The 14,818-nt window shown below is 31.9% G+C and overlaps 1 protein-coding gene across 5 annotated transcripts in view; it reads right to left on the bottom strand.

Moving 5' to 3' along the window:
* The window catches only part of LOC122627978 (poly(rC)-binding protein 3), a 185,241-nt gene that overhangs the window by 4,463 nt on the left and 165,960 nt on the right, over positions 1 to 14,818 (bottom strand). For 4 of the 5 annotated variants that reach the window (XM_043809716.1, XM_043809715.1, XM_043809718.1 and 1 more), the window contains exons 6-8: positions 12,443 to 12,539; positions 11,561 to 11,840; positions 5,419 to 5,929 (exon numbers count right to left, since the gene is read on the bottom strand). In XM_043809716.1, coding sequence (XP_043665651.1) covers positions 5,548 to 5,929; positions 11,561 to 11,840; positions 12,443 to 12,539 — 759 coding nt within the window. In that variant the 3' untranslated portion in view covers positions 5,419 to 5,547. Of the gene's footprint in view, positions 1 to 5,418; positions 5,930 to 11,560; positions 11,841 to 12,442; positions 12,540 to 14,818 lie in introns of those variants that run through there. The other variant, XM_043809719.1, reaches the window with a different exon arrangement.

The following is a 14,818-nucleotide window of genomic DNA, read 5'->3' as shown; positions in this document are numbered from 1 at the left end:
AAAAAAAAAAGAAAAGAAAAGAAAAGAAACATTTTAAAACATTGTGACAATGAAAATGTTCGTAGTCGACAGTTAAACGGGATAAAGTCGATTAAAAGGACTACAAAGGAGTGGATGGTGCTTACCAAAGACGGGCAGGAGCCTGGGTCAAGTTGGTTGGATGGATACATCTTCTCTCTTTCTCTCTCCCTTTCTCTACATCTCTTTCATCATCATCATCATCATCATCATCATCATCATCATCATCATCATCATCATGATCATCATCATGATCATCATCTCGCCGTACGAGTTTCTCCGATCTTGAGTACGGTTTTTTTTTTCCATACGTACGTACGTATGTATCGTATGTATTACATATATAAGCACATAAATATGTATTATAACAATATACATAAACGTGCATTATATTTATAACGTTTACATTCGTTCTCTTTTCTTACGACGAAAAAGAGATAGATGGCAACGGGGAAAAAAAAATTAAAAAAAAAAATAAAATAAAATAAATAAATAAATAAAAAAAAAAATAAAATCAAAAAGAAAAAAAAAAGAAAAATGAAATGATAAATAAATAAAAAAAAAAAAAAAAAAGGAAAGCGAAAGTTTGATACGAAGACTCGAAATAGATGAATTTTAATATCTGTCTGAAAACACTTACGGACGGCCAAATATTATTTTTCAAACAATGTAAATCGTAAATAAATTATTGCACGTAACGTTCGGAGTCTCGTATCGTTTTACATATATTTATATATACGATATATGTATTTATATTTTTATATACATACATATATATACATATGTAAATCATAAATAAATTATTGCATCTAAAGTTGACATGGTTTTACATATATATTGTATATAAATATACGGTTCTTTTTTTCCTTCCTTTTTTTTCTTTTCTTTTTTTTTTATTTTAAATATTTTGAAGGGGGATTGCAATAAAACGCACAGTGCCGTGAACGTGGACGCGCGAAATGCGTGGATCATTATTTATTTGTTCTTTCGTTCGTTATCTTTTTTTTTTTTTCGATAAACAAAACAAAATAAAACGAAACGAAACGTGAAGAAAAAAGAGAAAAAAAGAAAGAAAGAAATAGAAGAAAAAAAAAAAAAAAAAGATAGAAGACAATTAATAATAAAATCATCGTCGTGATAAACGTAGAATGAAAAAAAAGTCGAAAAATTAAAGGGGGAAAAAAAGAAAAAAGAAATTTGGGGTGAAGAAAAAAAAAAAAAAACAGAAAGAAAAAAAGAAGAAGAAGAAAAAAACATTCTCGCGCGTCCTCGTTCGAAGATGGGCCCCCGTGAAATTTTCTCACTTATCTGTATTTTTTTTTCTCTTCGTTATTATGTATATTAAACACGCCTAGTTTTATTTAACAAGATTATACAGGATAGCTAAAGATATCTGTATTGTTTAAAGCGCGCACGGCGTACAGCTTCGCGACATCTTTTCCTCCGTTGTTGTTGTTGTTGTTGTTGTTATTATTATTATTATTATTATTGTTGTTGTTGTTGCTCTCTTAATCCTTTTTTTCTTTCTTTTATATTAATGAGAGACTGATACACATTCCAACACTAACGAATTGATTTCCCGAGATTTACTTCGAAAAAGAAGAATAGACAAAAAAGTTTTAAAAAAAAAAGAAAGAAAAAGAAAAAAAAAGAAAATTGGAAAAAATGCTTCTCTCTCTCTCTCTCTCTCTCTTTTTTTCTTCTATTTTCTTCATTTTTCGCTACATCACGTTTAATCCCAATGAAATATCGATTACTCATATTGTTGTTATTAATTTTGACGTTCGTATTCGTTGTCGCTCGCCAAAAATTTCATCGAAAATATGCAATTCCTGTCATTCCTTTTCATTCTCTTTTTCTTATACTATTGTCCTATATTTTCAAAAAAAATTCTTTTCACTTTTATATAAAATATATGTAACTATATATGCATATATATATATTATATATATATATATATATATATGCATGTCGATTGAAAAAATCATATATGTCCAATCTCAAGGAAAGAAATCACGCGACGTAGAGATGCAAAGAGAATAAATATAATAATTGAAACGAAGAAGAAAAGGATTATACACATATCGTTTTATATATATATATATATAATATGTATGGGTACATATATATACACATATATACATACACACACATACTTTTAGGACAACGACGTGATCATGATCGAAACGATTGCATTATTATTATTATTATTATTATTTTTTTTTTTTTTACGAGGATTAAGAAGAAAATCTGACGCGAATTGTAAGATTAGAAAAAAGTCGATTGTGGAAAATCGTGAGTTGTAGTTTTTTGTTTCGTTTTTTTTTCTCTCTTTTCTTCTAAATGCATCCACCCACTCAGTCATCACGTATACACGTACACACGCACACGCATACACACATACACACACACACACGCGCGCGCGCGTGTGTGTCAGATGCACTCACGTATACATATATACACTTCATATATGTATGCATATATAAATATCATATCAGTCGATCACGATCGTACAAGTTTTGTTTACTTTAATTTTCTTCTTCTTCCCTTTCTCTCTTTGCTTGTGATTTCTTTTCTTTTCTTTTCTTTTCATTTCTTTTCTCTTATTATTTTCCTTTTTTTTCTTTCTTTCTTTCTTTATTTCACGGAGCTGACGCTCGATCGATCTCTACGTGCGAACTTCCTCTCTGTTTGTTCTTCTTCTTCTACATACTTAATATACTATATATTTATAATAAATCGAATACACGTGTAACCACACACACACTCTTGTAAATACTATTATACGACTAAATAGAAGGGACGACCGTGTCTTTTGTTTCTAAACTTTTGTTCTATTTTCATCTCTCGACAACAACAATATTGTCTACCTTTGTGTCGTTCATTCAAGTTTGATCGTTCTCTCTCTCTCTCTCTCTCTCTTTCTCTTTTTCTCTGTCTCTTTTCTTATACTATCCTAATCCAAAATTTGCAATATATGTGTGTAAAAGAAAAAAAAAAAAAAAAATACAAAGAAAAAAGAAAAATAAAGAAAAAGAAAAGAGAAACTTGGATCTTGAAAGTTAATTCTCGTAGATCCTTATGTATCGTGTACCTTTTATATACACATATAAATTTATATATATATAAGTATATATATAAATATATATATATATTGTTTCGAGTGCATGTGTATGTGTCTGTGAATATTACGAGCATGTAATAATATATCTTCTAATACATAACCAGTATCGTTACAATATTATGACCACTAAGCGTCTAAATTGATTATTTCTTTCTTTCACTCTCTTCCTCTCATTCTCATTCTCTCTCTCTCTCTCTCTCTCTCTCTCTCTCTCTCTCTCTCTTCCTCTCTCTTTTCACACTTTTCACTTACATCATCATTTATCGATCATTATATACGACGACAAGTAAAGTATTGGCCCTCAATCTCTCTTGATATAATAATAATAATAATAATAATAATAATAATAATAATAATAATAATAGTAATTGATAATAATAATAATAATAATAATAATAATAATAATAATAATAAGCTCGCCGAACGTCTTATCTTTCTTTTTCGTTTACGCTTTTGGTTTAATTTTTCTTTTGTTTCTTTTATATAATTTATCGTGACGAGTCATCGGACGTCAACGAATCTACAAAGTCATTAAAGCTACGTCACACATGATTACGACACGATATACTCCCTAAGACACGTTTTCTCGCACATTTAATTTTAAGGCATAATTCTTAAAATTGGAAAAACAATCGAAATGAAAAAAAGAATATGTTGAGAAGGAATAAGGGGAGCAAAGAACAAAAAATTTTTAATTAGAAAACGTGATAAAAAAAAAAAAAAAAAAAAAAAAGAGAAAAGGAAAAAAAATCTTTACATACGTTCTATCTTCTTGCATACGCTACATGTGCATCTGTAATTCTCTCTCTCTCTCTCTCTCTCTCTCTCTCTCTCTCTCTCTCTCTCTCTCGCACATTTGTACTTTCATTCATTCATTTAATATTCTTGCATACTTTCTCTCTCTCTCTCTCTCTCTCTCTTTCTCTCTCTCACGATAAAGTGGTCTACTAATAGCTAAAAGACAAAATTACATTGGACTAACCATACGCTAGGTAAAAGGTCTTGCGTAAAACGGCAATCGATATTAATTAATACATAATTGTAATTAGAATTACGCTTATATAAGATCTATAAGATCGTGTACGTGTTCGTGTATACTATATATATATATATATATATGTATAGAAATATATATATATATAGTACGTACATATGTATATAAAATGCTATCCTTTCTCCGCAAACGGTATACGCGATCTACGGGTCAATTCTCCGAGCAATATTATTAAAAATTGAAAAAAAAAAAAAAAAAAAAAGTTTGGTTCCATAGAGAGAATCATAGATTAGAGCAAATACTTTAACGATATTCCGCAGAATAAAAAAAAAAAAAAAAGAAAAAAAAAAGAAAAAACAAAAAAAAGAAAGGGGAAATAAGTATGTCGCATCGACGGAATCTATGGCGAGTTTTATTTCCCCTTCTCTCTCTCTCTCTCTCTCTCTCTCTCTCTCTTTTCTTCTCTCATGTTCGGAAAAAAAAAGTAAAATAAAATAAAATAAGCGTAACAGAGTTTTAGAAAATGTATGCTCGGAGAGAAGACTCAGAATCGGCTCTAAAGGCTCTAAAGACTCGCTCGCAAATCGTTCGTCTCGATTTTATCATGATTTTTTTCTGAAGTTAGAGGGAAAGGAAGGGAAAAAGTAATCTCGAAGTCAAAAGACGAAGAAAAGGAACAAGAAAGTAGAAAAAGGAAATATAATCAGCGATTCACGATCGAGTCTTTGTCCGGGTTTTGCCGCTACCCTGGCGTCCGTTATAATTATTTTTTCTTTTTCATTTCCGTTCATCCCTTCTCATTAATAATAATAATAATAATAATAATAATAATAATAATAATAATAATAAATGATTAATAATAATCATGACAATATTAGTAGTAATAGTAATAGTAGTAATAGTAGTACTAATAGTATAGTAATAATCATAATCAATAATAATAATAATAATAATAATCAATCAATCAATCAATCAATCAATCAATCAATCAATCAATCAATCAATCATAATGATGATAGTAGCAGTAGTAGAAGTAGATAATAATAAAAGTATATACTACTGTTATCTATATACGTAATTTGTATATGTGTGTGTTGCGTGTGAGGCTCCCTCCTTTCAGGTCTTAATTCAGCAGCATAATATGTGTGCACACGTGTATGTATATATGGTATGTGTATGTGTACATGTATGTATATATGTACATACGTGCGTGCGTGCGTGTTCGTTTATTTGTTTATTTGTTAATATGTATATGTGTGTGTGTGTGTGCGCGCGCGCGCGCGCGCGTGTGTTTGTTGATTCTTTTTCTTTTTTATTTTTCCTTTCATTTCATTCCCGTTAATATTAAGAAGAGACGCGATCAGATTCCCGCGAGGTCATCGTCACTCCTTTGGTGATCTTCGGCAGCAACTCAGTACGGGTTGTATTTGGTGCGCTCGGATTTGAATTTGCCGCTGTCAGTTGGTCCGGGCGCACCCGGGCTGCGCATCCTCGGCGTGAACGCCTTGTGCGATCGGTGCACGCCGGTCGTCTGTACAGGTAGCGCCGAGGCGGCAGCGCCAGCAGCGCCACCTAGCAATTCCGTGAGTCCGCCGAGGGCGGTCAGGCTGGATAGGGCGTTCAGGGCTCCTGGCTTGCTTAGCAGCTGAGCCAAGGGGATGGCGCTGGCCAAGGGAGAGGCAGTGGTAGTGGTAGTAGAGGGGGAAGCACTGGCCCCGGATGCCCCGGGAGTGGTACCGCTGCCAGGGGTTTGGGTATTTTGGGCCTCTAGGTTAGCTTTCTGCAGTTCGACACTGGGGAAAAGACACAAAATGTAAAAAAGGTGAGGGCGGGAAAGACGTTTTTCTCAGTTTAAGCATTTCTTTTTTTTTTCTTTTTTTTTTAATCTTTTCTTTCTTTCTCTATCTCACTCTCATTCACACGCACACGCTCTCTTCTCTCTCTCTCTCTCTCTCTCTCTCTCTCTCTCTATTTTTATCTCGTAATGAAAAGAATATTTTTTAAAAAAGAAGAAGAAGAAGAAGAAGTAGTAGAAGTAGAAGAATATAAAGAAGATAATGAAGATAAAAAGTAGATAGATAAATAAATAAATAAATAAATAAATAAATAAATATATATTAATTAATTGGAAGAGAGTTTTATATATATATATATATATATAAGTATAAAATTAGCGGTATGATTCTTTTTTCTTTTTGAAATTTTCAATGAGTAATTCAGAAGGGTGGTTGTGTAAGTAGAAGGTAAAGGTCGAACGATTAAGATTATAAATAGGTTGTAAGATTGCGAATTATGCAAGACGGGCTGAAGGAGATTGACAGATATAAGCATACAATGTGTATATGTATATATATATATGTATATATATATATATATATATATATATATATAAAGAAGAAATACGGAGCTTAGAATTAATTAATTTAGGGAAAAAAAGAGTGGAACAGATTTGCGCTCGAGACACATACAAGCTTGTGGCGATCGATCGAGTCCTCAGAGAGAAAAAAGATAAAAAAAAAAATAAAATAAAATAAATAAATAAATAAATGTGATACAAATAATAAGGAAAGGATAAATGAATCTTTTTTTTCATTGATCGTCATTATTTTTTTGTTTTCTTTTTGGTTTAATCGGCACGATGGAGAAGCCAGCGAGTATGTATATGATCCGAGCGAGATTTATTTGTAAAAAGAGCTACGACTTAATATAAAAAAAAAAAAAAAAAAAAAAAAAAAAAAAAAAAAAAAAAAAAAAAAAAAAAAAAAAAAAATTAAAAAACGGGCGAAACGAGTAAAGGAAGATTATTTAGAAAAATTAATAAAAATGTGAAAAATAAATCAATCGGAAGGTCTTCTTTTTTTATCCTTTTCTTTTTTAAAGGCTAAGAGAGCTATATATATATATATATATATATATATATATATATAATGCACAAGAGGTACTCTATGCAGCGTGACATTCACGTACGCCGGCTACGTGTGTGGTAGAGGAATATATCTCTATCTCTCTCTCTCTCTTTCTCTTTTTCTCCCTCTCACGCACACATTCTCTCTCATTCATTCTAACGCTAACGGGCTCGTTCTTCTGGACATCAAATTTTAACCCTTTGTTAATTTCCATTCTCTACCAATTAATGCCAGCGGGAGTATGCATTATTTAGTTAAGTATGAGTATCAAAAAAAGAAAAAAAGGAAAACAAAAAAAGAGAGAAATAAAAAGATTATGCTCAATATTAGTTAAAATATATTAAAGAAAAAACGAAAAAAAAAAAAATCGCTAGAAAAGCACCCTCCAATTAATACGGTCGAAATTATTATGTATGTGCTGTAGGTAGCAAAAATATATATATATATATATATATATATATATATATATATATATATATATATACATATACGTAAATAAAAAAAAGAGAAATAAGCGATTATATATATATATATATATATATATATATATATATATATCAAACAGTCGCAGTTGAACGAGACGCGCTGCGAAAGATGCGGTGCAAAATGGCAGACATTGAAAAAGACGAGCACGAGGCTCTATCTCGACTACGTACTCGTCTCTCTCTTTTTCTCTATTTCTCTTTCCTTCTTTCTCAAGGGTAGCAAGGACGAACGAACCGTATACAGACAAAAAAGAAAAAAAAAAGAATGGAACAAGTACGCGAGATTTTTTCTTTTCATACGAACGAAGAAAATCGTGTGACTTCTTTTAACATGAAGATCGTAACATTTTCATAACATTTTTAAGAAAGAAAATCATTTTGGTCCTTGCAATTACCGTTGAGTTTTCACGAGGAAAATGAAAATCAAAATGGTGTATTCGTTTTTACGTGATTGAAAAGGCATACGACGCCTCGAACGCTCGGTCTTTGTCTTATTTTGATAAATTTATTTTGAATTGAGCGATTTTACGCTTGACGACAAAATGGCCGACCGACCGACCGACCGATCGATCGAAGCGACGACGGCGACATCACGCGGACAGAGTGCCGAAAGAAAATAAAAATATACACACATACGTATGATTTTTTTTATATCACATACATATATGTACATGTATATATATATATATATATATATATATATATATATATATATAACAAATATGATGAACGATAAAAGAGAGACGACGAGTATGTAGCATAAGAGAAGTTAATTTATCAGGACAAATTCAATATTACTTAATTCCGGTTATTATTATTGCATATAATTGTTAATGCAGTAGCTAAAAAATGCGAGTGAGACAATCTGGAATAAAATATATAAATGGATTATAATTATAAACGTGAGAAAGGTATGTATATGTGTATGTGTGTCTACGTTCCATTTTTTTATGCTCCATAATGTATGCTTGTTGCATATATATATATATATGTATATATGTGTGTGTGTGTATATATATATATGCAGCAGGGAGAAATCGCGTCTATCGAACGAACCGATCGAACGATCGGCCATTTTTTATTTCCTGTCTCTCGTCATCATCATCATCATCATCATCACCACCATTATCATCATCGATGATTACTATCTATGCGTTAGTGACTATAACCACACACCTTTGATCGTCTAACGTCGCCGATATATATGTATATGTATATGTATGTATATATATATATATATATATATATATATATATATGTCTAACGTTGTCCATGTGTTAGTCCCATAGTTCCAATTAATCAACAGACATAGAGAGACAACTATGTATTATTGTATATTTAAATGCCAGCACGACGAGATTATATGTGTCCGTGTGTGTGTGCGTGTGTGTGTATATATATATATATATATATATATATATATATATAAATTTAAAAAGCAAAAAGATTCTAAAAACACATTTGTGGACGTACGTACAGTTTCGATAGTATAATAAAAAAGCGATGATACACAGCGAGAATAAGCGTACAAAAAATTAAGGATGTATTTGAAAAAAGCGATAACGTTGATGACGAGGAAACACGTTTTCTCTTTCTCTCTCTTTCTCTCTCTCTGTCTCTCTGCCCCTCCCTCCCACTCTCTTTGCGTGCTATGCGTGCGTGCGTGCGTACTTTGCTTTAACAAACATTATATTTTCTTGATTACTCTTATCCCGAATGATAAAAAAAAGAAAGTAAAAAAGAAGAATAAATAAATAAATAAATAAATAAATAAATAAATAAATAAATAAATAAAAAAGAGATTGATAAGCCTGTCGACGATTTTTTTCAAACACGTGATTGAATTCACATTCGTGAAGAATATATGTATACATCTATGTACATAATCATAAAAAATAATATATATACATATATATGCGTTAAAAAAGCTGTATTCGTTTATAAAAAAAAAAGGAAGGAAACGTCATGTGTTTGTGTGTGTATCGTCATCGCTTGCTTGGGACTCGCGAAAAGGATATTTATCAGTAATCGGTAACGAAGGAACGACCTGCTGGTTTCTCTCATTCTCTCATTCTCTCTCTCTCTCTCTCTCTCTCTCTCCTTTCTCTCATTCTCTCTCTCTCTCTACTACAGTGAAATATTTTTTAGCTTTTTTTTTCTTTCTTTTTTTTTTTTAATTGTCGGTATTGATTGCTTGAAAGGACAGCCAGCGACAATTGGGAACAGATGTTGAAAAAACGGAGATGTGTGTCTGCAGGATACTCAAGAAGGTACTGGACCTGGAAGGCAGGACCTGGAAACAAAGGATTAAGACCCTCCTCCTCATCTCCATCTCTATCACCATCACCATCTCCAACTCCAACTCCAACTCCAACTCCTCCTCCTCGGTCCTCCTTGGTGTCGTTATTGCTGTTGTTGTTGTTGTTGCTATCGTCGTGGTCGTCGTAGTCGTCAAGTTTGAAGACGCTGCGAGAATGCGAGGGCTGCTTCCATCTCTCTTTCTCTCTCTCTCTCTCTTTCTCACACACACACACACCCACTCTTGCTCAACCTCACTTTCACTCTCTCACCCTGTTGAATACGTTGAACAACCTCGATGATGTCTTCTCTCTCTCTCTCTCTCTCTCTCTCTCTCTCTCTCTCTCTCTCTCTCTCACTCTTTCACTCTCTCTTCCTCTCACTCTGCTGTATGTGTTTAACTTAAAACCTACTCATATCTCACCTGTCTTCTTCTCTGATCTCTTTAAAATCAGTGGTCTGGCACGAAGAGAGATCTTTTTTCTTTTCTTTTTTTTTTTTTATCAGATTTTGCTGTAATTCTCATCATTGTATACTTTTCTTTCTCTCTCTTTTTTCTTTTTGTCATTTTGAAAATCCTTCGCGCCAGGCCATACATCGTATCGTAACGTTTAGACGACGCGCCGTTCGACGATCATCTTCGGGACATCCATTTTCACGGAGATGATTTTGTTTATTTATTTGTTCTTTCTTTTCTCTCTCTTTTTCTCTCTTTCTTTCTTTTCCTCAGGATTGATTTAGGTTATCGTTTTCGAAAGAACTCGTCGATCGCAGCGTCGTCGATGATCGTACGGATACGATAAAAATAACAACAAAAGAAAATACATAGAAAAAGAAGAAGAAGAAGAAGAAGAAGAAAAGAAGAATCATGAAGAAGAACGATAAAAAAAAGAACATGGATTAAAAAATACGAAACAATTCTAAATGTCCGAAAAGAATCCGAAAAGATAAAACGAACCGATTAGAAGATCGATATGATCCATCTTTCGAATTAACTTCTGTTTTAAATAATAATATAATTAATAAAGATAGAACTAAAAGTAAATTAACGACAAAAAAGAAGTAATAAAGAAAAAAGAAAGAAAATAAGAAAGAAAGAAAGAAAGAAAGAAAGAAAGAGACACTGATATATGAGAAGAAGACCGATGAAAATATGTGTGTCAATAAATATTTATATAAAATATATAACATAATATATATCGCTATAATCATACAAAATAATAATTATTATTGTAATATATATGTATATATATACATATATATATATGTATATATGTATATATACATGGCATACCGCTAAATCCACCGCGAAACGTAGCCGGGACGAGTTCGACTGGTTTCTTCGAAAGGTTCCCCCCGCGTTTTCTCTCTGTAGTACGCGTACGTAAAAGAAAAGCGGAGGAGAAAGACAAAATGGCGGACACGAAGAACGTTCGACATGTCCGAACGCTTCATCCTGTCCGCAAAATATCGAATCTTTTATTTCTTTTTTTTTTCTCTATCCTTTTCTTTTCTCCGTGCGTGTAATATATATTTTTTTTTCTTTTAGATATTCTCTTTTTTTTCGTTTGTTTTCATTTTTTTTTTTGGTCATAGAGAGCTAAGGCTTATAAAAAAGGGGGGCGAGGGGGTGTTAAGGGGGTAAAAAGGGGTCGACGAGAGTAACTGGGGCCCTTAATAGGGTTAAAAGTTACTTGGGCATGTTTTTTTGCCTAAGTTAGGTACTGTGACTCACCTCATATTGATGAGATACTGTGCCAACGCAACAGCGTCCGGATTTCCTGTAATGGTGATCGTACGATCCGTGGCACCACCTTCTCTCTCCTCACAGTTGCTAATTCTGATCATAGCACCTGATATCTGACGTATCTCAGCTATCTTGGTACCACCTTTGCCAATGATACAACCAATCAACTCGTTCGGCACTGTCATTTCGTGCGTTTGATTGTTCGCCGCTGGCTGTTGCCGATTCGTGTTGTTCGTACGTAACTGGCTACCCGCTAGTGCCGCCAATGCTATAAAAATGTTTTCTTTTTTATATATCACCGATTAAAAATCAAATTGCGATAGAGACACGTAGATACAATTTACATTGTATACGTGTGTGTATGTATATATATATATATTTATATATATATATATATATATATATATATATATATATACGCGCATACACGTATATATTTGAACGACTGAAACACAAGTATTATAATGTCCTCTTGATTTAGGCTTTTATTTTTTTCTACAAATGAAAAGAAAAAAAAAAAAAAAACAAAAAGCAAATGACAAAAAAAAATGGAAAATAAGAAAAACACTTCAGGGTAGTTTTCTAATCATAAGGTTTCTGTGGATTAGGAAAAGAGATAATGTATCCAGCGTTGAGAAAAACCTGAGAAAAGACATGTGAAATTTATGTATACATATACATATACATATACATATACATATACATATACACATACATATATATACATATTTTTATGTATATATATAAAAAAGTAAAAAACATTTAAAACATATATTAAACATATATATATATATATATATATATATATATTATGTATAAGTAATATAATTTTTTGTAAGAGATTGGCAAAAAGGAAGGAAATTGTTTTACCTGCCGGATTAATTCCACCGGTATTAGCAGGAGTGGCGAGACTACCAAGGCCCAAAGCCGCCAAGCCAGCAAGAGGATTACTGCCAAGCTTGCCCATCTGAAACAACGACGGAGAAACCCTTCGCTCAACAAAAAAAATGGCTAAGTTTCTAAGGTGGATCACATTGAAATTCGGGGGGCACTGAAGGGAGAGAGGATGCTGTTGCTTTGAAGCCTCACGAAGACACCGATAAACGCATCGAGAAACTCTTTTCAAATTTCAATTGGATTATTTTGTATTTCTTTCTTTCTTTCTTTTTTTTTATTTTTATTTTAAAGAGAAAGATGGATGATTCTGATCATTCCATCTTTTTCTTTCTTTATCTCTCTTTCTCTCTTTCTCTCTTGCTCGCTCGTTTTTTTTTTTTGATTCGTTCTCCTTCGTCCTACGATCCTTCGAACGTTTCTCGATCTTTGATCTTGAAAATCAGAATTTTTTTTTCATTTTGATGATCGAACTTTTTTTTACGATTTTTTCTTCATTTTCAGTATTTTACATTTTCTCTCTCTCTCTCTCTCTCTCTCTCTCTCTCTCTCTCTCTCTCTCTCTCTCACTCACTTTCACTCTTTCTTTCTCTCTTCTATTTTATCTATAGCCAATTCATAATACATTAATATATCGATGATGGTACTATATTGAAAATAATTAGGTATACTATATTAATTGAATATATCTAAACGAGGGTATTCATTCTTAGTGCTGTCGATGTGCACGTTATGAAACTAACTAATCTTTCAAAGAGAACTAATTTTTAAAACGAGATTCGAGAAAATCGAATCGACGATTGATTCCACCACACACAAATATATATACATACATATGTACAATTTTTTCTTTAATAATATTCTTTATCATCGATTCTTGTTCACGTAAACGTAAATATAAAAATAATGTATAAAGAAAAAAAAAACATACCCTCCCTTCATACGAAACGTTATCGTCGATTCGTTTTCGATATTCAACTATGTTCTAGGATCATGGACGTTCAAGGAGAGAAGAAAAGTAATGCTTTGCTAGTCTCATTTAGCAGCGATATACTTTCTTCTTAGAAACACGAATTATAAACATATGTATGTATGTATGTATGTATGTATATACATATGGAAGAAACGATTTTTAATTTTTTTACGGAAGAAATATATATATATATATATATATATATATTATCTTGTAGTATATCTATAGCGATATAGACAGCATTTGGTCATCCGAAGATAGGAGGGGTTGTTGTTGCAGGTGGGTTTTGTAATATTGGCGAGGGTAGTAGTTGCTTTCATTATTTACTCGGATGGTAGGAACTTGCAGACTGGGGGAGAATTTAGGATGTAAATATTTCATTAACTATGGATAGAGAGAAATGTTTATATATATAAACATATGTATATGCATATGTTATGTATACCTTTATTCTTTAATTTTGTGAGTATATGTGTATGCATATATATATATATATATATATATATATATATATATATGTATATACATTATTCAATAATTTTTTGTTTATTTACGAGTGATTCGTATGCATGTTATGTATACCTTCATTCTTTAATTTTGTATGTATATGTGTATGTATATATATATATGTATATACAGTATTGAATAATTTTTTGTTCATTTACGTGAACGAATAGACGAGTGACCGAGAGGGATGATAGAATGTGAAAGTAGATCGAGCTTCGAAAAGAGAAGAAAAAGAGAAAGAGATAGAGAGATAGAGAGAGTGAGTGAGTGAGTGAGTGAGAGAGAGAGAGAGAGAGAGAGAGAGAGAGAGAGAGAGAGAGAGAAACTAGCACTTTCATGCATCTATGTGTTAGTATGTTTGAAAATCAAAGATATATTCGTCGCGATAGATTTATTATAACACGTTTTGATTCTGTATGTTATTTTTTGATATGTGTATGTATACTTTTGTTTGGTGAAAATGATCGTTATAAGCGCGATGATAGATATGTAGAATTATAACTCGAGAGAGAAAAGCAAATAGGCGGAAGATAAGAGTTAAAAGAGAAAGAGAATAATTATATCTCGTGGATTTTATTAGAGAAAAAAAAAAGAAAAAAAAAAATTAAGAACTTTCATTCCGATAAAAAGAAGAAAAAAAGATAAATAAAATTAAAAAAGAAAAAAGATAAAAAAAAGGAAGAAATATGGTCGTTGTTTAACTTTCTAAATCGATGTACACGATCGAACGATAAAAGTTAATGATTATTAGCGATGAAAGATTAAAAATGATGGCGAACGAGTTACCTTTAACGATAGGTCAATATACCATATATTTATGCAAGTTACGTATGTTCAATTAATAATTCATGATCCGACAACGTTGATAGCCT

This window comes from Vespula pensylvanica, chromosome 3 (genome assembly GCF_014466175.1).
Source record: "Vespula pensylvanica isolate Volc-1 chromosome 3, ASM1446617v1, whole genome shotgun sequence".
In the NCBI taxonomy this organism is placed as follows: Eukaryota; Metazoa; Arthropoda; class Insecta; order Hymenoptera; family Vespidae; genus Vespula; species Vespula pensylvanica.
The sequence above is the reverse complement of the archived record's forward strand: the minus strand, read 5'-3'. Positions and strand labels throughout refer to the sequence as shown.